The 25891-nt window shown below is 59.8% G+C and overlaps 1 protein-coding gene across 4 annotated transcripts in view; it reads right to left on the bottom strand.

The window, feature by feature from the left end:
• Positions 1 to 22: 22 nt before the first annotated feature.
• Positions 23 to 25891, bottom strand: part of SH3GL1 (SH3 domain containing GRB2 like 1, endophilin A2) — a 32082-nt gene continuing 6213 nt past the window's right edge. The window contains exons 2-11 of one of the 4 annotated variants that reach the window (XM_024745751.1): positions 5733 to 5801; positions 5325 to 5397; positions 4348 to 4491; positions 3830 to 3963; positions 3517 to 3675; positions 3055 to 3158; positions 2264 to 2388; positions 2038 to 2097; positions 1406 to 1599; positions 23 to 1375 (exon numbers count right to left, since the gene is read on the bottom strand). In XM_024745751.1, coding sequence (XP_024601519.1) covers positions 1373 to 1375; positions 1406 to 1599; positions 2038 to 2097; positions 2264 to 2388; positions 3055 to 3158; positions 3517 to 3675; positions 3830 to 3963; positions 4348 to 4491; positions 5325 to 5397; positions 5733 to 5801 — 1065 coding nt within the window. In that variant the 3' untranslated portion in view covers positions 23 to 1372. Of the gene's footprint in view, positions 1600 to 2037; positions 2098 to 2263; positions 2389 to 3054; positions 3159 to 3516; positions 3676 to 3829; positions 3964 to 4347; positions 4492 to 5324; positions 5398 to 5732; positions 5802 to 7714; positions 7815 to 25891 lie in introns of all 4 variants that reach the window. The other 3 variants (XM_024745752.1, XM_024745753.1, XM_024745750.1) reach the window with 3 other exon arrangements.

Below are 25891 nucleotides of genomic sequence, written 5' to 3'. Positions count from 1 at the left end.
GCACCACAACCAGGCAAGAGGCTGTAGAAAGAGACATTTAATACTTTTTTTAAAAAAATCAGGATTACATTTTGATCTGCCCTAGGCTGGGATGTCTGTCTCTCCTCCAGGTACTGGTGACCGGGGGCCTCTTGGAGGAGCAGGGAGGGCCTGGTGTCCTTGGGGGCTTTACCGGGTCACCAGAGGAGGGGAATGTGAACCAGGCCCGGGGTCCCCTGTTTAGCCAAGTTTTGGATTAGGCAAGAGGGGAAGTGGGTGCAGGGCTGGGGCCCTGCTGGTCTGGGCAGCTGCCTACCTTGGTCTGGAGGAGATGGCCTGGGCCACTGTCCAAAGAGGGTATGGTGGCTGGCTCACCAGGGTGGTGCCCGTGACTCCCCCAGGGGTCCCAGCAGCCAGGGGTCTGGGAACATTCACTTAACAAAGCCTTTGTGCTTGACCTTCCACATAGTGGAGGCTGGGCTCCCGTGGTCGCATGTATGTGTGTAGGCTGGGCTCCCGTGGTGTGTGTGTGTGTGTGTGTGTGTGTGTGTGTGTGTGTGTGTGTGTACACGCACATGCACACTGGCAGATTGTGCCAGAGATGTTCCATGTGCTTGGCTTGGGATGCGGTGGTGGGCACGGGTGTTTGGGGCTTAGTGCCCTGCAGGGGGGAGATGGCCTGTCTTTAGGAGCCCTGGCTCCTGAGAAGCCCAGGCTCGTCTTTCCCCAAGTCCCCAGCCAGAAGAAAGGGGTGAAACCCTTCCAGGAAGGTGGCATCTGTAGGCACTCAGGGGCCTAGGGAGCTCTGGAGGGGGCTGGTAGTGTCCGGGGGGGGATTTAAAAGCACGGTGGCGAGTCTCAAACAGGGGTCTCGCCCAGACCACCCCATCACACCGATGTTCAGTCCTATCCTGTTAAGGGCAGGTCTCCGGGCGGGGCTGGATGGAGGTGGGAGAGGATGCGTGCGTGCGTGCGTGTGTGTGTGCGTGTGTGTGTGTGTGTGTGTGTGTGAGAGAGAGAGAAAGAGAAGAGAGGAGAGAAGGGGGGCCCACCTTGAGTTACCAGTCCCTGGAGGGGTGGGAGGAGTTAGTGTTTCTAAGAGCACCTTAGTGTGAGCCTCCTGGGGTGGGGCGGGCGGAGCTGGGGGGGCAGAGTTGTGAGCAGCAGGAAGGAGGAACACTGCCCAGCCCCCAAGACAGCCACGTGGAGTGGGGAAGGGAGCCCCCACCACCAGGGGTGAGCACTAGTGTAAACAGGGGCCCCGCTGCCCTGGGGCTGGATCAGGCCCAGAGCGGGCCGCCCCGCAGGCTGTGAGCACTGCCCAGCTGCGGGGCCCGTGGAATGCAGAGATCTGGATGGAGGGGCGGCGGGCCGACACACCATGGAGACGCGGTCACTGGGGCAGCGGACCATGGAGACGCGGTCGCTGGGGCAGCGGCACCAGCACCTCCACGTAGCTGAGGGGGAAGAAGCCAGACTGGCCGTGGAGCATGCCCTCATACCAGTTCTCATCGATCTGATTGGTCAGCGTGATGATGTCGCCCTCATGGAAGCCCAGCTCCCCGTCGTTCTCAGGCTCAAAGTCATACAGGGCCTTGCAGCTCGGCTGGTCCAGGGGAGCTGGGGGCGGGGGGAGGTCCAGGCTGTCACCTGCCCCTGTGGGTGCGCAGGGGGATGTCGCCTCCTCTCCCCTGCCCTCCCCCCCACCCCCTTGTCCTGCCCACTCACTGCTCCTTGCTTTCCCCCAAGGAGAGCCGCTCCCTCCCCTGTGGCCCCCACCGCTATCAGAAGGAGCCAAGTGACAAGGGGAGGGAAAAGGGCTCTGTGAGTCATCACCAAAACGCTCCTGGGAGGAGCTGGGGACACCCAGTGGCATCAGGGTGATAGTGACCAGAAGCACACAGCTCTCAGGGTACCACTTGGAACAGAGGGAAGCCCAGCTCCACTTCTACCAGAGAACGGGTGGAGAAGGACCCTTGGGGCACAGGTTAGCAGGCGGCGTTGTAAACCGGGGCAGGGGCAGGGCCCGGGTGGAGAAGGACCCTTGGGGACACTCACGCATGCTCCTGCTGCTGGGGGTCCGGGTGGGCTTGTCGGAGGATCGGAAAGATGACGAAGCTGCGTGCAAACAAAGAACAGAGGTAGGCTGAGAATGCTGGCGTGGGGCCTGGTGCCCATCCTTGGGGCTCCTCGTGCAGAGAAGTGGCCCTGCGGTTGGATGGGTGGCGGGCTGGGGGCTCCCCCGAAGGGGCCTGGGGCAGAGTGGTGCCCTCTCCTCCATTACCTGTGATCTTGGGGGCCGTGGCACAGGGGAAGCCCCCGTTGGACTGCTCAGGCTCTCCGAGGTCCAAGGGTTCCCGGGGCTTGGGCTTATACTCCCGCTTGGGGCGCGAAGAGGCTTCGCGCATCCTGCGTGGGGAAGGACGCCTGTGATCGGCCGCAGGGCACCTCTTGAGCCCTCGCGTGTTGAGGTCAGGGAACAATGCCTCCAACCCCAGCTATTTATGCTGCTGCCTCGGGATGCATGTGGGAGGTGGCGAGAGGGGGGCCCCCAGGCATATCTCCAAGGCTGCCTACAGGCCTGGTCCTACTGCACCCAGAAGCCTCCTCGGCAGTGGTGGCTGGGGAGCTGGTGCCCAACAGGTACCCACCCCTCACCAGGGAACCACCGCCCACTGGGGCTTCCCTTCTTAGGCCCTGGATGCTGCTGACTGCAAGATGGCCCTTGGAGACAGGGAAAGAGAGGAAGGGGCTCCCCAGGGGCAGGGTTGGCCAAACCCTCTCCCCAAAGGACATCCCAAGCCTCTCCTCTGGGGACCAGGATGAGCGTGATGAGGTCCTGCTCCCCCCTGGGACCCCCGCCCCGACTCATGCAGCCTGGGGATTCTTTCTGAAAAGGAAGTAACCCTGCTGCTCGGGAAGGAACATGTCACAGTGGGGCTGGGTTGTCCAGGGGCGGGGGCGTCCCACGGGTCCCCCAGGGCTGCCCCAGCAGCCGCAGCACCCAGTCACCGGGCCTCCCAGCCAGCAGGATGGGCCGGGGCTCCCGCGGGGAAGGCGGGGGGCCAGGCGCACCTTCGCTTGAGCTTGTCAGCCAGCTCGTCCAGGATCTGCACGGCCTGCCGGTGGTAGTCCAGTTGGGCATCCACCAGGGCGGAGAGCTGGCTCACCTGCTCGATCTGCAAGGGACCAGCCAGGGCTGAAGAGCTGCCCTCCTTCTGGCCCCCATCTCTGGCTGCCTCCTGCAGGAAGCCTTCCCAGATTGTTCCAGATGTGGGCCCAGCCCCCGCCTGACCCTTGAGCTGCAGCTGGAGGAGGGTGAAGGGCCTGAGGAGACCCCAAAGCCTCAGTGGGCCAGTGGCTTCCTGTGGGCCTCCTGTTCCCCCTTCCTTCCCTTCACACCCTGAACAGGCTGCCCACTGGCCCTGGGAAGTGGGCACCGCCACTGGGCTCCTGTCTCAGGGGCTCCCCCAGGGTGGTCCCCAGCAGGCCGGTGTGGTGGGTGCACACGGGGAGGGGCAGGGCCCACACACATACGTCAGTCTCCAGAAGGTTGTGCATGCTGGTCTCGGCCACCTCCTTGGACTCCTCAAACTTCTCCATGGCCTGGCGCAGCTCCTCATCGGGGATCTTGCCCTGCCGCTTTTTCTTGTAGTCAAAGTCCAGGCGGCGGCCCTCCAGCTTCTTCAGGTGGTGCTGGAGGCCAGGATGAGGGTCACACCGCGTGCCTGGGACCTCGGGGAGGGCCATCTGATGCTCTGCAGCCCTTCCCGCTGGGAAACCTGGCCTGGGCTGTATGTGTGGGGGGAGGGGGGAGGAGCGAGGGTGGGCCTGGAGCGGCCCCACATACCTGGATCTCCTTCAGGTCCTTGTCGCACAGGTTCTGGAGGGGATCGATGAAGTTCTGCTTCACCTCTATATCCAGGGAGTCCTTCACCTCAGCCAGGCGCTTCATGGACTCCCCAGCATCCAGCAGGGCGTCGCCTGGGGAGAGGATGGGGTGGCGGAGGAAGCCGTCACAGGAGGCCTTGGCCTGCGCAGCCGAGGCACACCCCACGGCCAAGGACCTGGACACCAGAACAGAGAACGAAACAAGGGACCCTTAAGTCTGACCCGGAGCCACGGGGGCCGGTGGTGACAGGTGTTCACGAGCCGCCCTCCCACCTCTTGGAAGGCACCCAGGTCCACTGTGGGCCGGGAGGGTGGCTTTCGCATGGCCGTGATGCTGTAGGCAGCCCTCGTCCAGGGGACCAGCCACCCTGGAGAAGATCCTCGAGCTACGGGGAAGTGCCAGCCTGCTGGCAGCACAGAGACTCTGGCCCCAAGCTCTCAGGCCCGCCCCCGCCTCCAGCCTCCCCACGGCCTCACCGAAGTTGGATTCGCCGCCCAGCTCCTTCCCATGGCGGATCATGCACTCGCCCAGCAGGCCCTCCGACTGCGGGTAGCCAGGGTTCTTCACCTGCCCTCGGATCTTGGACACCGTGTTGAGCATCGTCAGCTTGGCCCGAGAGGCTAGAAGAGGGCAGGGCCGGGTGGGTGTGGTCTCTCAAGGAGCCACCAGACTGCCAGCTGCCCCCCTCTGCCCGGGTGCTTGTTTATTTCTTAAGTGCTCCCTCGGCCTGAGGAACCAGAGCGTGAGAAGAACCTCCTGAAGAGACGTCCCCCCGCTGCTCTGGTCCTCATGCAGGAGTACTGGCAGTGGGCAGGAGAGGGGGCCAGCTCCTCGAGACCCCCAGAGAAGCGGGGTAGGCAGGTAGAGGTGTGGACAGGTACAGGTGCCCCCAGTGCAGACCTCTACCGGGGGCGGGAGGTGAGGGGCGTGCCTGCACCTCTGCCAGCTCCAGTCTGTCCTCAGCGAAGGCCTCAGGTGGACACAGCTGCTTTTGCTGCCTGTCCTGCATCCTCTGCCTTTCACTACAGGAACCAACATTTGGATTTTTCTCCAGGAAAAGTCCCTGCCTCCCTCTCAGCCTCGGAGACCCCACCTCATGCTCCAAAGACAGGCTTGTGGCTGGGGCCTGGCACCTGATTCAAATTGGTCCAAAGAGTTGACTGGGGGGAAAAGATGCCCTTTTCTGCTGGGACCATTAGCTCTAAGGATAATTTAAGGCTAGGGTTGCCGTGAAAAGCGAGAGCTGACAGATAAAGCAGAAAGGAAACGCATGACCCTGAAGACATCCTTTGGATGCCTGGATCCAGCCATGCCTGAACCTGCCTGCCCCTGGGCATTTCAGTTCTGTGGGCCCACGCACTGCTTCTTCATGTTCCAGTAACCAAAAGATTCTGGACTGACAAGAGACCCGAGGAGCTGGGGTCAGACCCCTTGCAGCTGGCTGGTGCCCTACCTGGGTTGGGTTGCAGATACTCGATGGTTCTGGCCAACACTTCTGTCACGGCCTTGCTGGTAACATCCACCTTCTGTAAAGGGAGTCCACGTGTAGGGTTTTGAAACCATCAGGGCGCCTGAGGCCAAACCAGGAGCACCTGGACAGCCCTTGCCCTGGTCCCAGTTCCCCAACCACCTCAGAGCCCATGCAAGAACTGCCCGCTGCTTCTGGGAGCCGCCTCGCCTCCCTGCCTCCTTGCTGTTGGCTGTGCTCTGCCCCCGCCACTCCCTGCTCTGGGCTGGGGGGAGGCCTGCGACCCGCCTAGACCCTTCCGGTAAAAGCCTCGCCTCCCCCCAGGTGCCAGGGCCGGGGCCTATGGGGGCTGGTAACACTGCCAGCGTTAGACAGGCACCCCTCTCCTGTTACCTTCTCCATCTCTTTGAAGTCATCATCCAGCTTGGTCCCTTCAGCCCCTCCGACCTTCTCACTGACCAGCTGGGGAACGAAAGGAGGGAAGAGAGTGTGAGCCTCAGGAGAGGAGGGCGAGGGCTCAGGCATCCACGATGGCTTCCCAGGGATGTGAACATGGCAGCCAATGGCAAAACGGGGAGCCAAACGAGCTCCTGCTCCAAACCCACACACTCCTGCAAACCCAGGGCCAGGGGGTCCTACTGCCGGAAGCCTACCCTGGCTGCGCCCACCCGGTCAGGCTGCGCTGGCAGCTCCGCAGCCCCCAAGAGGGTCCCCCACCCCTGCGGGGTTGTGCAGACTGTCCAGGCCCCCTCACAGGGCCGTGGGGCCCACACCCGGACGGGGCTGCTGTGGTTCAGCGAGATGCCGAGGCTCACGCTCAGGGAACTGTGGCCTCCCTTTCCCACTGAACTCCTGCCTCTCTGCGAAGGACTCTCGGGGACCAAGGGTCTGCACGCCCCAGGGGCACCTCTGAGAGGCAAGCAGGTCCTGAACATGAGGACTGCCATGGGACAAGCGCCGAGTGGGAGGGAAGACCTGCCCCACACGGGCCAACTGTGGTGCCCAGAAGTCACTTCTTGCGTGCACAGGTGTGAACACACACAAACACACAATCTCCTGGTGGCCAGCAGCAGTCTTTGCCCACTTGTCAGGACCGCTCCCGGGGCTCCTGAAGACACCCTAACCCTAACCCTAACCTGTGTGGTCTTGGGCTATCAGCTTCACTGGGCCTCAGTTTTCACCTCTGTAAAATGGGGTGACAGGTGTGCACTCACCAAGCTGTGGCCAGGCTGCCATGGGCTGCTGTGTGCAAGTGTGTGCTCCGGGGTACTCCTGCGACAACCATGCTGCCCACACTGATGACTGCTGTTACTTTCCCCACGCATCTTGGTTCTCCAGGGGAACCACAGAACTGTAGGGCAGACCTAGCCTATAGGCCTTTATCCCTGCCTCTCCCCGCCTGGGGTCAAGGGGAGTCTGGGGGGAGCTGCATGCCCCTGCAAGTCAGTGTTCTCATGGCAGCTGCACCCCGGGAGCCCAGGAGGGGATGGGGCACAGAAAGGAAGCAGGGCTGGCTGAGGGCCCCTCCACCATGCACCAGTCTCTGGGGGACCTCCAAGGGCAGGCAGGGGCTGCCTTCCCGTTTTTGACTTTATAAGGAAAGACCCTGGTCTCTCCTAGGTGTTTCTGGGGTGTTCTACTTTATTTCATGGGACAGTTTCACTTCTTTTGTTTATGGTAAAACAGGACGTTCTCAAATTCAGTGGTTGCCAGAGGGAAATGAGTTAGGTGTCTGATGTGAGACAAGACACTTCTGGTGAACTGAAAGGGTAGCTGCAGTGCTGGGGCTCAAAAACCACACTTTCCGGGCCGAGGGCCTGCTCAGTACAGGGGACACGGGCGCCCCCAGGGAGCAGCCCCTGCTGGCGGGGACTACGTCCTTTCTCTGAGGGGAGAGGGCACAGGCAGACCCCACAGCCTCTTCCAGGCCCTCCAGGAGTGTCACCTCCCCATCTTCCCTGGGAGCCCTCTGACAGCTCCCATGCGGGGCCTCCTTGCTCTGGCACCTGGGGGGCTGTGCTGGGAACATCTGGGTCCCTACCAGTCTCCTCGCCCTACCCCCACCTGGGAGCTCCAAGCTCCAGTCCCTCAGGCTGATTTGCCCTAGGTCCCTTCTCTCCAAGGCCCACAGTCCGGAACTGGCACAAGTGGACGAAAGGATGACCAAAGGCCAAAAGGGAAAAGTGGGAAAAAGCAAGCCACATGCCAACCACGGCAAGAGCATCAGCAAAGGGAGGCTGTGCTGAGCGCTGGGCTGTGCTCCAGAGGAGGGGCCTGGGGAGCCCCCAGGAGGAGGCCGGAGGGCGGGGAGTGCCCCGTCTGTGTGGGAGGCCAGGACTCTGCCGCTCGGTCCTGCTCGGGGACCCCGCACACACCTTTTCGGGCCCGGCAAGAGCAGCAGCACTGCCATGGAAGTTACACCTTCACGTGTAGCGTCTGCATCCAGCACTCCCCACAACTGACGGTGTTCCCCGGCTGCGGGAGAGGAAACTGAGGCGCAGCCCTGGCAGGGGCCCTGCGGGCTGAAGCCCACTCTTCTCTCTGCAGCTGCCGCCCCCCCACCCCCCACTCCGGCCCGCAGTGCAGAGGGGCTGGCCCCGTCAGCCAAGGCACCCCCCCCGGGGTGGGGGAGGCAGCAGAGGGGGTGGGTGAGCACTGCCCCCTCTCCGGCAGGGCCGTGACCACGGCGGTGTGGAAATCATGGCCTCCTGGGCCTGCCCAGCTGGGTGGGAGCCTGAGTCACCAGCAGTGGGCCCACACTGGCTGCCACTGTGAAACCCACGTGGGTGCCTCCCTGGGGGAACGTGGGGCCCAGGCCAAGCCACGGCCCCAGCCACCCCCGCCAGGTGACAGCCAGGGCTGAGGAGTCGCTTGGAGAGGCTGCGCTCGGCCAGAGCTGGCAGCGGCCTTCGGAGATGAACTTGCTGTTGCCCGTCACACGGGCCTCTCAGATCTCAGCCTGGCTCCCCACCTGAACGCCTGGCTTCACTTCCACCCTGGCAGGGCGCTCAGGGACCGTGAGTCCCATGAAGGCCCAGAACAGGGTCCTTTCTGAGGAGGCCGGGCAGCTGTCTGGTAAAAAGGTCCACGGGTGGTTCTGAGACCAGCCACCAGGTGGGACTGCTGAGTGACTGCTGCTCTGTGACCCTCTGAGTGCAGGCCTTTCTGTGTCTGTCCGTCCCCTGTGATGGCGGCTCTATCGAGGTATTGCTGGCCTGCACACGACCCACCAGGGAGTGCACACCTCTGCCCCGCAGGAGGCTCCCTCTGCAGCCTGTCCCTCTGGCGGTACCTCTCCGGGAAACTGTATGAGCCAACCCCCCACCGTATGTTTGGTCTGACCTATGTTACTGCCCTTATATTATTTCTAACCTCTAAGAGGAGTGTGCCCTGCTTGCAATTCAGCCTGCAGGCGCCTCCAGGGCTCCAGCTCCAGGTCCCCCTAAGTTCAAACTGCAGCTTAGACTACAGAGGTGGTTACTACCAGCCAGAAAGTGGAAGGACCCCCAACCTGTTCGCTTCCCCGTGTGCTGACCCATTCGGACTGCTCCGCCAGCGACGGCCCCTGCCCAGCTCCCACCTGGACTCTGAATGGTCAGATTTACGACGACACGACCCCCAAATGACTGCGACAGGCAGAGGGCACCCACTTCAGGCTCTCACACAGAGGAGCAGTGGAGCCGTGTGGTCTGAGGACACCTGCCCCAGGCACCTGGGAAGTGAGCGAACTTGGAACGGAGATGGGCCTTCATCCCTGAGCACCTACACGACCTCCACCCATGCAAGGCACCCGTGGGCACTCATAATAAAGACCACTCGGAGAAGGGGCTGTTCTCTCAAGGACTGGCGTTCTTCAGCCTCCTAGCCTTGGCCATGTTTGGAGAGGAGTGAGGAATCTGACACGCAGGAGAGAAACAAAGAACGCGTAGTGGAGCAATCCGAAAACACAAGGCATTGTTTGCCAAGAGCCGGCAGCACAGCCGCTCCAGGAGCCGAGCAGAGAGCAGGAAGGCAGGAGGACCTTCTTTCCCCCAGGGAGGGACGTGGGGACGAACGGCTGCCCCAGACCAGGCAGGCACGCTGCAGTGGCCCCTCGGGGGCAGCGGAAGCTCGAATCCCGCACCAAAAGGAGGCCTTGTAATTGAGTCATCTCAGCGGGGAAACCTGATCAATATGATATGGAAAATAAACAGCCGATCTGCAGGCTCGTGACCCGGGCAGACGATCCGCTTTGATGAATTAAGAGTTTAAGTAAAAAGAGCAGCAGGAGGAGGCTGGCACAGAGGAGCCGGGAGAGAGAAGAGCAGGGATGCTCAGGGCCTCGCAATGCAGGGTGGATGCTCTGCACATCCTGCTCAGCACCCTTGCGCCTCGTCCAGCCGATATGCTCTGTGGGGCCGCTTGCCACGCTCCAGGTTAACAGCGGAGGTCCCCATCCTCTCCCGACTCCCCCAACTCCCCTCCTGCCCTCCGCCTGGCTAACTTCTCCCTGCCCCCACCCCGCGCTACAACAGAGCAGCCCCCGCCTCTCCCTCCCTCCTCAGCGGTGAGGAGCCCAGTGCCAGGCGGAGGGGGCACGCGTTGGGGGCAGCTGCTCTCGGGCACTGGCTGGAGAGTTGGACCAAAAGGCATGGAAGGACTTCCCTGGTGGTGCACAGGGGTTAAGAACCCGCCTGCCAACGCAGGGGACACAGGTTCGAGCCCTGGTCTGGGAAGATCCCACATGCCACGGAGCAACTAAGCCCATGCGCCACAACTACTGAGCCTGCGCTCTAGAGCCCGCGAGCCACAACTACTGAGTCCACGTGCCACAACTACTGAGGCCACATGCCTAGAGCCCATGCTCTGCAACAAGAGAAGCCACCGCAACAAGAAGCCCGCGCACCACAACGAAGAGTAGCCCCTGCTCACCGCAACTAGAGAAAGCCCACGCGCAGCAATGAAGACCCAATGCAGCCAAAAATAAACAAATAAATAAATTTATAAAAATAAATAAAATTTAAAAAAGAAAAGAAAAAGCGATGGGGGTGAAAGAGCCTTGGGGTCCAGGCCCAGCTGCCCTGCTATGCGGTCCTGTTCCGGCCATCCTCGGGTCTGGGCCAGTGAATGCCCTGTGGCTGAGGCGCTGTGACCCAAGGCTGTCAGGTGTGAGCACTTCCGGCTCCAGTTAGCGACCACCGTCGGGAGCGGGTGGGCAAGCCCGCTACCCGCTGTCAGGGGAGAGGCTGTGCTGGCTTTGAGGAGCGCCCCTCTGGCGAGGGAGATAAGAACATCAGGCAGAACAGAGACACAGTGATAAGAGCTGCAAGGGAGGTTTAAACACGCCAAACATGCTCCTGGCTGGGTGAGCTGCGGGGGCCAGTGCTGTCCAAGCTGGACCTCAAAGGGCAGGGTTCCAGCAGGCAGAGCCTGGCCAGGCAAGCATATGGTGTTCTGGGTGAGACCCAGGCTCGGGGGCACAGGGGCTGCCATTCCTGATCCTCCACGTGCCAGGCACTGTGCGGGCGCTTTGCATACATCCTGCCATTGATTGTCACCCCTCTGCGATGACAATGCAGGGACCTGCACACCCATTCTACAGATGAGGAAACCCCCGGGGTTAGAGGTGGAACAGCAAGGCTGCGAGCTGAAAGTGGAGAAGCTGGGAGCTGTGCCCAGAGCTGTTGGACTGGTCGGTCCGTCCCTCACCGCTCCCCGCAATGCAGGATCTGCCAGAAGGGCACGGGGCCTCCGAGGCTGTGGGGAGGAGGCAGACTGCCTATGTGCAGAATGCCCAGACATGGGAGGTCCCGGGAGGCAACTGCAATGACTCCCGGGCAGGGCTAAGAAATTCCTGAACGGGGAGGACGGCACAGGGACGGGAGGGAGCGACACAGGGATGGACTCATTCGCCTCTACATCCCTTCCAATTGCTACTCCCCTTCCTGCTGGCCTCCCAACACTTGGGAGCTGCTTGCCAAACACCTCAGAGCAGCCCCTTCTAGTTTCCTTTGTGGCCTACTGTCTCATGACTTGGAGAGCCCACGACACAGGCAGAGCCCAGGCTGGCCTGCTACCCGGCCGACACACGAAGCCGCTGGCTTTCTTGAGTCTCCTTTCTCTGCTTGAGCCCTGGGCCCCTGACTCAGAGCTGCTGGCAGACACACCAGAGGGTGCACTCTTTGGCTAACTGACGCCCTTTCTGGAAAGGCGAGCCAAGGGTGCTTCTGGGGAGGTAACGTGCACGGTGCACTGCCACGCTGAAGCCTCCTGTCCGTCCCTGCCCAGAAACCTCCAGTGGCCCCCATGTCGGGATGATTTCCAGAGCCTGGGCCCTTGTGAGTACGAAATGCTTGCCGACGGGGGTGGCACTTGGACTCCAGGCAGCTTGGATCCCACGTGGCTCTGAGAGTAAAGGCCACGAGGTGTGGGGCCGGGCCACCGCCCTAAGGGATGAGGGAAAGGTGCCACTGAAGCAGAGGCCACAGAAACACTATTCATACCCAACTCCTCAGCCCAAGGAGGCGGGCCAGCAGGAAGCCTGAGGGCTCTGGCAGCAGGAGAGCTTTCATCTGTGGCAGGTCTTTAGTAAATATCTGTGAGCTGATGGAGAATAAGTCACCACCCGCTTTGTCAAGCTCCGCAGAGGGAAGTGTCCTGACAAGTCAGAACTTCCTTCAGCATACCCGGAATTCTGGAATTTTCCCGGTTTGCTGGTACCCTTCGTGCCTCCGGGCACACACTTCCTCTCCTCCTAGGGATCAAAGCTACGCGGTTTTTTTTGGTTTTTTTTTTTTTTTTTTTTTTTGCCGTACGCGGGCCTCTCACTGTTGTGGCCTCTCCCGTTGCGGAGCACAGGCTCCGGACGCGCAGGCTCAGCAGCCATGGCTCACGGGCCCAGCCGCCCCGCGGCATGTGGGATCCTCCCGGAGCGGGGCACGAACCCGTGTCCCCTGCATCGGCAGGCGGACTCTCAACCACTGCGCCACCAGGGAAGCCCCCACTGTGCCACCAGGGAAGCCCTACGCGGTTTTTAAAAAGCAGCTCTGTGAACGGGAGCAGTGGAAATGATCAAGCAGGAAAAGGCTTCTGAAGTTACTTCTCCCGTGAAAACCCCCAGTCGGGCACCACGACCACCAGGTCTGGCCCCAAGGGGCAAACACAGACCCACAGACGCCCCTCCACACAGCAGTGTGTCGGGGTGTATCTGAAACCTAGTTGTGGCAGCACAAAGACGGCGGCTTTGAAGCCCAAGGTGTTCTCTCAGCAGGAGGGACGGCACCTCTGGCCTGAGGCCAGCGGCTGAGATACTGGCTCAGAAGCAGAACCCCTCAGGTCCCGGAGGCTGCAGGCACAAGCCAGCTGCAGGGTCCCCCAGGTGGTGGCGGGGGAAGCGTTTGGCTGTCTCTGTGGAGAGGAGACAGGCCAGGGGGCCTGGTCTGAGCTAGCCTGTTGCAGTCTGAACCCCCCTGGTTCTCTGCCCCCGCCCCGTGGTGCCCCTCCCGCCTCCCTGCCCAAACCTTCCCAGGGCTGGCTAGGTGGGCAGCAAGCTGAACGCCATGTGAGTCCCAGTGGCTGCTCCCCTGCGTGGCACATGCTGCTAAGATGAGGGGGGAAACCGTTACATGAGAAAAATCCCCTCAAAGTCACGTCCGGCTTAATCTGAGAGTCTGGTCTGGACACGGCACGGGCAGTGGGAGCAAAGCAGGAACCTGTCGTCGGAAAGAATGGACTAGGGAAGGCAGCAATGGCACGTGGGGACAGTCGCTCAGTGACTGTCAAGGCAGTGACGAGCTGGGGGACGGCGGTCCCGAGATGGATTGAGGTGTAGCCTCAGCCTCATCTCAAAGCCCCGACCTCTGCATCTGCAGGCTTTGTGGGTCCCGGTACCAGCAGCCAGAGGTTCACCCAGGGCAGACACCCAGAGAGCTGCCCCTTCAGCCCCAGGCTGATGACCAAGTTGCCAGACCTCCCACTGCTGTGACACTGCTTTCCCGATGGGGCCTCAAACTGGCTTTAAGCACCCCGGATCCGTCACGAGGGCCCCTGCGTGTAAACCAGGCCTGCCCTGCCCTGGCTCAGACTCTCCTCACTTCTCCCCAGGACCCCTCCTGGCTGCTCTCCCCTCCTCGGCCTTGCTGGGCCTCCTGCCCATGGCAGCCCCCGAGAGCTGGGTCCAGAACCCTCTGTGTGTCAGGGTCTGTGCCCTCTCCAGGCTCCTGCAATCCCGGGACTGCTCCCCTCCTCCTGCAGGGGCTGGAGGCTGAGGCCTGGCCTGACCCCCCGTTAGCTTCCCACGCGCCCGTGCTCATCTCCGAGCGCAGGGACCTCGTGTGTCTTGCTTTCCGCCATCACCCAGCCCAGTGCATCTGACCAAGCACCCAGGCCCCTTACTTTTGGGGGAGTCCTCTCCTGGCCTCACAGAGGAGTGGCAGCTCAGAAGGACCCAAAGCTGGAGGAGGAGTGAGGGGCTGGGCAGACACGGGTGGTTGTGCGGTGCCTTTCCTGTTGCCTCAGCCCTATTTGAGGAAAATGCCTCCCTCACCCCGAGGTGACCCAGCAGTCCTTGGAGATGGGGTGACAAAGAACTCACTCCCTGCCTGGCCCGACCTCCACGTGGAGCTCAGCTGAGTGTCGGCCACAAGGGCCCAGGCTGGCCAGTGTTTCCCCTCGCAGCTTGTCTGGCCAGAAGCCACAGGCCTGAGTGCCCTCCCGGTGTGCTGTGGAGGGGTGGGCACTTCCTCTGGGGACCAACCCCCCCGCCCAGAGCGTTAGCCCGGGCTCGACTCTGATGATGGTTGGTCCTGGGATTCCCATTAAGATGCCGAGTTCTTCCACAAGAAAGCAGAAGCACTTAACAAGAAGTGTTCCCTGCTTCCATTCATGGTTAACCAGTTCCCCAGGTCATCTGGCAGAGTCTGGGGGAGGAAGTGGGCCCTGCTGGGTGCTGGGACAGGTGTGGAAAGCAGGCTTCAAATTGAAGCACTTCTGGCTTGTGGGGGGAGGTAGGACTGCTGGAGGGGAGAAGGGACCACAGAATGTGCATCTTTTAACGTTTCTATGAAACGCAGCAGAGACTGCATTGTTCCTTGGACCTGCGGCCTTGTCAGCCCTTCTGTCAACCTTGAGGAAGGGATGGAGCCCCAAAAGGAAGAGATAGAGCCATTGGGGACCTCCAGCACCCATCTGGCCCAGCTGCAGCCTCTGGGCAGTTATCTCCACCTTATAAATGGAGCAACTAACACCCCAGGAGGTGACCCGCCCGCCTTTCCCAGGGCCAGGCAGTGTAGTGTAGTGTAGTGTAGTGTGTGAGACCAAGCCATACAGGAGGGGTAACTGGGTCCCCAAAGTCTTAAACCACCTTGCTCTGGAGGCTGCCCTGCATCTCCCTGGGTTGCTTCCTCATTTTCAAAGACTGGCCAGGGCAGTCAGGGTGCTGTGGAGACAAGGCCCAGCCCTCAGAATCCAGCCACAAATCCCGCCCCTCCCGCTTGGCTGGGGAAGCGTCCCAGCAAGTGTGAGGCCACATCGCAGCCCCTGGGAGCAGGCGGTCAAGAGGACCACAGCTGCTCCTGGACAGTGACAGTGGGGGACGACCACCCAGGATGACACCCTACACCACACCTAGTGCACGAGCCTGGAGGCGGAAGGCATGCGTTGGAGGGCCGGCTCTGCCCTGAGCCTTCTGGAACTCCAGTCTCTCACACGATACCCACCACTCCAGGATGGCATGAGGCCACAGCCCCTGGAATAGCACAGAGCTTTCTATGAATACCAGTGGCACCCCGGACCGGGAGCTGCTCAGGGAGGAGGACACCAGTCACACACAGACCCCTGTGCAGGACATGATGCAGCTCATGTGGGGGAGAAGCAGAGGGGCCCTGCCCCAAATGTTATCGGGGGAGGTGAGGGCCAAAGCCTCAGGGCCTGGCTGAGGAATCTGGGCGGCAGACTGGGGTGTGGGCTCAGGACTTTGCCTCCTCCGGGACACAGGGAGGGAACAAGCCCACTGAACTCTAAGGGGCTCTAAGGGGGGCCTGATCCCAGCCGGCACCTCAGGCTGTGCCGAGGGTTTTTACCCGACGACCGAGAGGCCAGCAATTGCTTGAGGCTCATCTCTTAGGAACAAATCTCATCTGGAAGTCTTGCCAGAGCTGAGAAGCCTGGGTATAAACCGGCCTCATGCATTTTAATTTCTCATCTCGGGGACAAGGCAGGAAGGCTGCATGTCACACAACCGGGAAAATCAATTTCAGATGAAAACTCATAAAAAGAAACACCCAACCCACAAACAAATGAGGTAATAAATTCCCGAATCCTGCCGCGCCCACTCCGCACCGCTGACCGTGTGCTGTGCCGGGGTGTGCTGTTGGGGAGCTACCGCCCGCAGATCCCCTCTCAGGGCAGTACAGCAAACTTCCGTCCCCACAGGAGAGTAAATGAGGTGTCCTGCAAACTCACCTTTTGTCAATGGCAGAGCTGACGCAAGAGCAGCCCTTCAGGAAGAGACAGGAAACGGGACTTGGAAACCCTGTGAGGTGCACAGCTGTGCGGCCTCCAGAAAGCACCGGAACTGACCCTGTATCCAACACCATCACCGCAGCCTACTACATAAGAGGCTGTAGGCACCAGGTCACGAGTCTCACGGAGGGCCATGTGTACCCCAACAGCACCAAGCTAAGGTGACAGAACGATCTAAAAGCCCAGGGCCCCGGCCTCCTTGGAACACAGATGCTGTCCCCCCATCTCTACGACCACTTCCATTCTGAGACACTTAACTAATGTGAAGCCACCTCTTCGAGGAAGCCCTCCTGATTCTCCATCACCCGCCTCCTTACCCAGGTGGGAGTGACCTGGCCACTGGCCACCTCTCCCAGCACACTACTGGCACCTCCTCCATTGAGGCCAGAACCCCTGCCCGCTCTGGACCTCACCTTGGACCAGGCTCCACAAAGGCACCCACCTCACCCCACGTCAGAGCCTCTGCCCTGCTGTCCCTTCTGCCCCAGACTTTCCCGTGGTTGGGTCCTGTCCATCTGGTTCCCCCCTCCCCAGTGGGGCTGTCCCTGACCCACCCGTCACTCATCCTTCTCTCAAGCCCCTCTTGTTTGTTTACAGCCCTCCACCCACTGGACTGTGAACTCCAAGTGAGCGACCCCAGCACTGCTGTACCTGCACACGGAACGGTGTCTGAGACTAGGAAGTGCTTAGTTGATACTTAGCACCCCATGGGAGGAAGGAACGACCTCACAGGGGTCTGACCTCATGGCGCCATTCCATAGTGGCTAAGCACTGGGAGGGCTGCGGACCCAGGAGCCAGCCGGATGACAGCACCCCCTACCCCTGAATCCCCAACTTTCCTTTGCGTTGCTTATGGGAAGTTCAAGTTAGGCGGCACTCTGCCTGGGGGCTGCCAGTCTAATTCCCCACTCTCCACCCAGGGTCTGCCCACAGCTGGCCCCCTCACCAGAACGTGAAGGGAAAGTTTGCAAAGGAAAAAAATCTGAGCAAGCTGGGCCCAGGCTGGCCTGCATCCAGAGGACCCCGCTCCCAGAGGAGGAACCCCCTGTGAAAGGCATGTGCCTGCAGTTTGGGAGGACAGGACACGGGAAAGGAAGGCTGACAGGCAAACAGGCTCTGAAGGCCAGAGGGAAATGGCCCCCAAATGGGCCGGGCTGGAGCCGTACGGGCCACACACCTAGGTTCTCCAAGGATCATCGGGGGCGACCTCTCGGGGAGGGCAGAGCTTGGCCTGGGTGCTCCTCCGAGAGAGCTCCAGGAAGAAGCTCTGAGTGGGCGCTGAGGAACATACCCTCACCTGGCTCCACGGCTCGCCTGTCACTCCAGGGCGGCGACACCAGGTGACTCAGGGCCACTGAGACCAGTTTCTTCAGGCGTGGCTACCAGAAGCACCCGGGTGGGTCATGATCCCAGGACAGCAAACGGCAAGCCAGAGGAGGTGACGCCATCAGCCCCTCTGAAGTTTAGTGACGGGCACTGCGACACTAGGCCACGTGTTAGATGCCGGCACCCTGTCACCCTGCACGGCCGCTCCTCTTCTTGACCCCCACCCTATTTGTCCAGGGGCACCTGCCCTTCTAACCTGCAGAGTCAGTCCTGGAAACCCTGAACTGGAAGGAATCTCAGCACACAGATGAGGAGATCAACAGGGGCCTGCTGGGCCCAGGTGGGCAGCAGAGCCGCCGCTCCTGTCCCCGGCTGCCATCCATCCTGCAGTGGCAGAGGGGGTGGGCCTTCTGCTTCTCAGGACGCACATCAGGCCTGGCGCACACGCTCCCTGATGTTACTGCCTGTAACTGCCCCAGTGGTGGGTGAGCACCCAACTGAGGGGTTCCCAGGGACCCCGCCCTAGATCACAGACAGAGAAGAGCAGTTCTCAGGGGCCGTCTCCTCCACCACAGCTCACCTTCATTCCAGCAACAGCACCTGGGAGAGCCTCGCCTCCCCACCCAAATGCACCCTGTCCTCAAACACTGACTTCCCGTTGGCTGCCAGCTGCTGTGATGGGGCTAGTAGAGCAGCAGGGGGCCTGACGCCCAATAGGTGATGGGCAATCAGTATTTGCTGAGATAACGCAGACCTCGCCCTTAGGAGCCCAGGGAAGAACACTGCCAGTCAGGTGTGTCAGTAACAGGCCAAAACAAGGGTGTGCCCAAGAGGTCCTGAGGTAGGGCTGGGGTCGCAGGGGAGCAGTGGGGGTGTGGACCACAGCACAGGGACTGGATCCGGCTCTGTCACCGCACTGTCACTTAACAAGAATGTGGACCCCTCTGAGCCTCTGTTTCCTCAACTGTAAAACTGGGTGCTGATGACGACCCATGATGACACAGGTCACTGGGTCTCCATTGTGTGCACAGGCTCTTCACTGTGGGGCTTTTCTCTAGTTGTGGTGCACGGGCTTCTCTAGTTGTGGCACGCAGGTTTAGTTGCCCTGCAGCCTGTGGGATCTTAGTTCCCCGGCCAGGGATGGAACCCGCGTCCCCTGCAGTGGTAGGCAGATTCTCAACCACTGGACCGCCAGGGAATTCCCTCACCAATGCCTTTTTATGTTGATTTTTCCAGGAGTAAAGCAGCCCTGGCCTCGTCCTTGCTTCTCCGCTGTCACCATGTGACGTGTGTCTGGTGCTGCCACTTGCTGAGCTAGGAGCCGTAAGCATATTCAAATCTCTCTCCATCTGATGACGATGGTCTAGTAGCCAGGGCCTCCCCCCGCACCCAGGCCAACCTCTGCTCCGCTAGAAGGACTGAGCCCACAGACAGGCAGTGTCTGGACTCCTGGATGAGGAACAAGAACACAGTAGGGCAGGTCAGTGACCCGGAGGCCCCAGCACTGGGGGCTTCGCTCTGCTGCCTGCTGGGGACAACCTGCATCCTCCTCTCCCTTCTCCCTCCCGTGTCCACATTCAAAGCCAGGGTCCAGGTCACCCCCTCGTGAGTCATCCCTGGTTTCTCCATATAGGGCGCGTGTCATAGGACCCTGTGTCACCGTATCTGCCCTATTTCAATCGCTCAGCCACTGTGCGTGTCTGGGACACTCTCCTGCCCTGAGCTTACCTGCTCCATCAGAGCAGGATGGGGCTGAATGTCTGGGGTCAAAGTCAGCAGGCCAGCTCCCCACTTGAGAAGGTTGCCCTTATTCATTCAACAGATATTTATATGTGCCAGGTATAGTAGAGGGAAAAAGAGATAAATACTATAAGCTCACACAAAAACGGCACTACCTTAAGGACCTAAGATAAGGAGCCCCTTCCTCCTTGTGGGGAGGGAACCAGGTAGGAGTTACAAGATGTCCCTGGACTTGGCTTTGAAGGATGGGTTGAACTTGGGGGCAAGAAGGAGAAAAGGACATGACGTGAGGAAAGGCAGAGACGGAGGACGCGGGGTCTGCACCAATGCAGAGGACAGAGGCGCTGAGGGCCGGCTTGGAAACCAACTCCCAGAATGTGATTCTGAAGCGTCCCCTTTGCAGGTGTGGGAGTGATTAGTGAAGGCTGCCTGGCACAAGGCTCTAGTGTCCGTGACGGGAAGAAAGGCACGGTATCAGGCTTGAGAACTGCCGACCTCTTTCTACAGTGGATGGGAAGTGATGCTGGTCGAAATCCCACTGTGGCATTTCCCAGAGGTTTAGACGGGCCACAGCGCTCTTTGCATAAAACCTGAACACAGAGCCGGTTTTCAAGTTGACGATGGAGGATTCCCTATCAGTCCACTAGCTCGTAAGTCACCAAGGTGGGATTCCAAGAACCAGGGGATGACTTCCATGGAGCACTGAAACGAAGATGGCTCGGTGGGAGGCCCGCTCTTCCCACAGCACCCATCCATCAGCTTGGCAAAGCGAATCGCTCCTATTTCCTCTTTGACCCCAGCCGTTAAGTTGGAGGTGAGAGCTAAGGGAAGATGAAACACACGTGCTAGTGTGTACATGCACGTGCATGCATGCGCGCGCGCACACACACACACTCTTCAATGCTGAGCTGAAAACCTTTATCCAGACAAAGCTTTAAGACAGCAGGGACCTGTAAGAGTTTCCTACAGTTGCTGTAACAAATTACCACAAACTCAGTGACTCAAAACACGTTTCCTAAGCCACACAAAAATCTGAAGGTCGTCAGAAGTCCGACATGGCTCTCCCCAGCGAAGACAAAGGTGTTGGCAGGGCTGTGTCCCTTTCTGGGAGCTCTAGAGCTTTCCCGCCTTTTCCGCTCCTAGAGGCGGCCGCGCTCCTTGGCTTGTGGCCCCGTCCTCTGTCTTCACAGCCAGCGAGGTGGGCCTATCGTGCCACCTGCCCTCTGGTTCTCTCCTCCACGGTCCTGTCTCCCTCCAACCAGGCAGGGAAAGGTTCCACTTTTAAGGGCCATTATGATGAAATTGGGCCCACCTGGTCATCGGTTCCACCTCCAGGTCCATGCCCTTAATTCCACCAGCAAAGTCCCTTCTGCCAAGTAAGGTCACACATTCACAGGTTCCAGATAATGGCAGGGACACCTTGGTGGAGGGTAGGGGGGTGGTGTTCTGCCTGCCACGGGAATAGTCAGCTCTCGTTACTCACAGTGGTTCTGTGCTATAAAGTCGCCCAGACGTCGAACTAGTAAATACTGAGCCACTGCTCTGGGGACACGCAGGGGTTAGGCTCCTGTGAGCCTCTGGTCACAACTCATCACCTGTAATTTCATGTTACGTGTGTTTCTGTTTAAAGAAACCTTATTTAGGGACTTCCCTGGTGGCACAGTGGTTAAGACTCCGAGCTCCCAATGCAGGGGGCCTGGGTTCGATCTCTGGTCAGGGAACTAGATCCCACGTGCATGCCGCAACTAAGAGCCCACATGCCCCAACTAAAGATCCCGCGTGCAGCAACTAAGACCCGGTACAGCCAAATAAATAAATTAATTAATTTTTTAAAAATGAAAGAAAACTGATTTAATATACACTGCTGATTCATTAGCACTGGACGCACGGCCAGCAGTACCTGATCTCGCCTGAGCGGAGCTCATCTCACACATGCTCTGTGAGCACGTCACAGCCTTCCTGTGCCTGGGACACTAGCCAGCACTTCAGCTCCATGCTTGGGACCAAGAGCGAAAACACCCGCAAGAAGCACAAAGGTACAAACACGTGTCACTAAACAAGCCGTGGAAAGGATGCTGGTCTACAGTCTTGTTCTGCCTCAGTGGGAATGAATGTGTTGGGAGACTCAAAAATTTTTGTCACTCTGGGCATGTTCACGAATACCTGCGAAGGTGCCCCAAGTACTGATGGGGGGGGGGTTTACAAACACATTTCGGCAAGTAAGGTGAAACCGCAAACACAAGCCCGCCAACAATGATGGACCGATGGTGAGTTCAGGTGCTGCTGGCTGTGCATCCAATGCTAATGAATCAGTAATGTATATTAAATAAGGTTTCTTAACAGAGGCACGGACCGGGAGGTGGAAGCGATCGCCCTGGATGACCAGGTGGGCCCAATTTCATCAGGTGGGCCTCCCTGGGTCCTCCCCCTGGCTTGTGCCTCCACCAAGCGGACCCTGTGCCTGGGGAGCCCCCGCCCCACGCACCCAGCTTCCTGGCTCAGGTGGTACCTAGCAGAAAGGTCACCCCTGACGAGGGCCCTGACGCAGGACCCCCAGCAGCTTTGATCAAGACTCCGGGGTCATGCGAACAGAAGAGGTGGTGGTGTTCTCCAGGCTGGTCCTGCTCAAAAACCTACACGGTCACATTAAATGGGCAGGATTTTAGAGAAACACTTGGACCTTGCCTGCGGGGACATCCATGTGACCGCTCACTGTGACGCCGAGAGCAAAAACGCGGCAACGTCCTAAATGCCCACTGCCAGCGGAGGGAGGACAAGTCGCTGTCCGCACACAAAGGACAGCAGGGAGCTGTGGAAGCAAAAAACTCGAGCCACACGCTCAGTGTGGACGAAGTGCCCCAGCGGTGCTGAGCGAAAAGAGCAGGCCAAAAAAGCTGCCATGTGACACCATTTTCAAGGGGTGTAAACTTGCAAAACAAAGCTGCAGACTTTTTAGCGGTAGATTCGTGTGCAGTGATGTATCAGGGAGGGGCCCTCGACTCTAACTGTGCTGCTCGTGTTTACTCAAGCTCTTGTGGGCGCTTGGCTAACGGCTGGCCATTCTTCACCTCTCTCTCTACAGCTGAGACATTTTAACACAAACTCAAGTGCCTGAAAAGGGACGTGCCCTTTATGATGCACTGGCACTGCCTGGTGCGGGGAACTAGCTGAGTGCAAACTCCCCTAGACGGCGGTGGACTCTCCTCCAGGCTCTGCTGAGAGCTGAGAGGACGCCTGGACTGAGACCGGGCAAAAGGTCCTCCTCCCCACTCCCCGGAACCAGCACACCCGGACTCCCGGGTCCCCAATGCGCCCCCATCTGCACAACTTCCCACAGAAGCCTCCCAATCCTGACAGTCTGGAGGCGGCAGAGGGACTTGGCCGACCGGTGCCTCCTGCCCACCCTGGGCCGAGGCCAAGGGCATGGGGTACTCTGAAGCAAAGCGGAGAGAGTGCTCAGCTACCCTTGAGTCCACTGGCGGGAAAGGAATGGTGATGTGGAACTTCCCAGAGATCCCAGGAGAAACACCTAAGGCTCCTCAGCCGTGAAGTAAACGCATCAAGGCTGGGGGCAAAAGACGAACCTCAGAGCCAACCTCTGAGGGCAGCACACACAACTGTATTGGGGCAATCAGTGGGGAGCTGCAGCAGCTCCAAGACTCCTCAAGGGTGAAATGCTGACTTGGTGGGACAGCAAGGATTCTCAACCTTGGAGGAAACACCCCAGGGAGAGGAGATAAAGGACAACCCTAGGCCAGGAGGTTAGGGTTAGGGGACAGAGAAATCCCACCCTTGTCCCCGTGCGCTCGCCGCCCTCTTCTGGACAAAGGCTGACCCTGAAGGGCCAGGGCTGCCCTCCCGACTTCAGACAATCACAGCTCTGATGACCTGAGGCCATCAAGCTGATGGACACCTGCCTGCCTGCCTGCGTGCCTGCCCAGGGGCAGCCGAGGGGCCTCATCCTGGGGAGGCAGCTGGCAGGAGATGAGGAGGGGGCCTCGGGAGTGATAAAGTTCCCAGTTTCCTTCCCCGGGGGCGTCCTAAGTCTCCTCTCACTCCTGGGGCTGAGACCCAAAACGACAGAGGAAAAACCATCAGTCAGCTACTCCACTTTAGAGAAAGTGGGACTGGATTGAGGTGTGCTGGCCAAAGACATCTGAATTATCGGCCAAGGTGGTGTTGGGGGACTAAACACACAGACTGAACGGTGCCACTTACTGTCGGGCCTCTCCCCAGACACTTGGGAAATGCACCCTCACCCCAAAGCTCTCTCTTCTGAGCCTTAATTCAAGGCTGCAGGATTTCCTGGCTCCACGGGAAAACGATGAGGGGCAGGGGAGGGGGTGACAAGAAAAGAGGTAACCCAGGGACAAGTGAGAAAGTTATTCCCACCGCGATGCTCTTTCAGTACCCCTCGCTCTGGCAAGGAAAAACTTTCCAGTGGGCACTTTTTTTTTTAATTTTTTTTTTTGCTTTTTATTTTTTGGCCGTGCCACGTGGTATGTGGAATCTTAGTTCCCTGAGCAGGGATCGAACCCATGCCCCCCTTCAGTGAAAGTGCAGAGTCGTAACCACTGGACTGCCAAGAAGTCCCTCGTGGGCACTTATTGTTTCAGCGACTCTTTAATAAGAGGGACCAGGGCTTCTCTGGTGGCGCAGTGGTTGAGAGTCCGCCTGCCGATGCAGGGGACATGGGTTCGTGCCCCAGTCCGGGAAGATCCCACATGCCACAGAGCAGCTGGGCCCGTGAGCCATGGCCGCTGGGCCTGCGCGTCTGGAGGCTGGGCTCCGCAATGGAGAGGCCACAGCAGTGAGAGGCCTGTTCATGGGTTCGTGCCCCAGTCCGGGAAGATCCCACATGCCACAGAGCAGCTGGGCCCGTGAGCCATGGCCGCTGGGCCTGCGCGTCTGGAGCCTGTGCTCCGCAATGGAGAGGCCACAGCAGTGAGAGGCCTGTGTACCCAAAAAAAAAAAAAAAAAAAAAAGAGGGACCAGACCCCAGCCTCTGAGGTAAGGAATCCAGGAGGAATCAACTACACTGCTTTGTTTCTGTTGTATCTTGTGATCCAGTTACTATGACTTAGAGTAAGAAATAACATCAAGATCCCTTTTAAAATAAATTTAAAAAGTGAGTCTATTTGAAAGTCAAGTTAACTAATTGATTCAAGTCACAGGCTAGGTGGTTGGTTCCAGGTATTTACTGCAGGCCCAGGAGCTGGTGTGATGGACGCAGCACCTCGGGGAAGGTGGCGGGGCTCCCTGGGCCCCAGGGTGTGGACAGGGAAAGTTAGGGCCCGCAGGTGAGGAGGCTGGCCTCAGGTGCACTGGGCCTACAAGCTTGTTGCATTTCCAGTACCAGCCAGACGGGCAGGGACCATCATCTAGAGGGTGGCTGGGAGTGCCATGACTGGGGACAAAGATCTGGAGGACAGGTGCACGAGCAGTGGCAGGTGCCAGGGAGGTCCCTCAGGTCCTGGAGGGAGAAGGCCCAGAGGCAGGGTGGCAAGCCCACAGGGGGAACCAACAGGGCAAAGCGGAGGAGGGGGTGAGAGAGCTGGCCAGCTGACTCAGGACACAGGAGAAGAGGCAGAAGGGCGGCCAGGTGTGGAAGCCAGGGAGGGACTGCACACAGGACCCGGGCTAACGCCGGTCAAGTCTAAGAGGTCAGAAGTCCAGGGGCAGAGAGCAGGCTTCTGAGGCCAGAGTGGTGGGGCCTGGGGAAAGTGGAGCCAGGGAACTCCTTTTCCCAGCAGGCTGGGCACCTCCTGGCCTGGCTGTGGGGTTGAAATGACAGAGACTGCCCGTGACACAGGTTGGGCCGCTCTGGCCAGTCAAGCGCCGGTCCCTCGGCCTGGAGCCCTCAAGACAGATGCTAAGCCAAAGGGAACAACCTCTGAGCTTTGATTTCTTATTCTTTAAACCAGTCGGACCTGTTCCTGACCGAGGCCTCCATGGCCTTGCCAGCCACCTGGCTTCGCATGGGCACCGCCACTGGCACCGGATAGCCCCATTCCCGCTCTGAGAAGGAGTCCACCATTTCTGACGACTTGGCCAGCAAGCCACGCCCCGTGGGGACCCGGGCCTGTCACCAGCCGCCAGGCAGCCTGCTCCCTCAGGAGCTCACACCCAATGAGAAGAAAAGCACACTGGGTGTGAGGATGTGCTGGGTGTGTGGCACGTGGGCAGGAGACCACCAGGGAGGGTGGAGAAATATTTTTTGGCGGGGGACCCAGGATATGGCAAGGATATAGGAAGATACACGCAGGGCTCTGAGGGCAAACAGGAAGTGGACAGGGAGACTGGACTGGGGTGGGGAAGGAGGAGGGAAGGTAAGAGCCTGAGCAGACCTGTTGGACTGGGGCGTGCTGGCTGCGAGGGGGAGGGTGGGATTGAAAGCCGCGACCAGGGCGGGGGCTCTGGAAGGTCCTGAATGCCAGGTTGGAGCTGGAACCGCACCCCAGATCGGCGGGGGACGCTCCCCTCAGCAGACCCCAGCCCTGTCTTCTCTAGGTGCGCCCACACGGCCGCCCGGCTTTTGCGCTCTCATGACCTACGATGTGGGGCAAACTCCGTCCAGCTAACCTTTACTGAGTTCCTGGGACAGCGACCCACTGTCCTCCTCACCGCCCACCCCCTCCCGGGGGGCAGCTCACGTCACTGGGCTGTGACAGCCCGGGTGGGCGTGGTACGGCTGGAGGGGTTTAATGCCCAGGTGTGGAAATCTGAGCATCCAGGCAGCGGCTCTTCCCAGGGCGGCCACGGCTGATGCTGAGTCAGGTCCTTCAGAGGAAATCGCACATCTATTTTCCTGCTGTGGTTGGGAGTCTCCGCGTGACCCCCCTCTCGGGCCCAGTCAGCAGGTTTATCTAGGAGCTGAGTGGAAAAGGAAGATGAGGCCATCCTCTGGGAGCCTGAGTTTGTGGAGCCCTGGTTACTGCTTAACAGGAAATGAGCAGAATTGTACCCAAACTGCAGCGCTCGAGAGA

The sequence above is a fragment of the Neophocaena asiaeorientalis genome, unplaced genomic scaffold, assembly GCF_003031525.2.
Source record: "Neophocaena asiaeorientalis asiaeorientalis breed wild unplaced genomic scaffold, Neophocaena_asiaeorientalis_V1.1 scaffold357, whole genome shotgun sequence".
NCBI lineage: Eukaryota > Metazoa > Chordata > Mammalia > Artiodactyla > Phocoenidae > Neophocaena > Neophocaena asiaeorientalis.
Note: the sequence above shows the minus strand (reverse complement) of the source record. Positions and strands in the feature narration are given on the sequence as shown.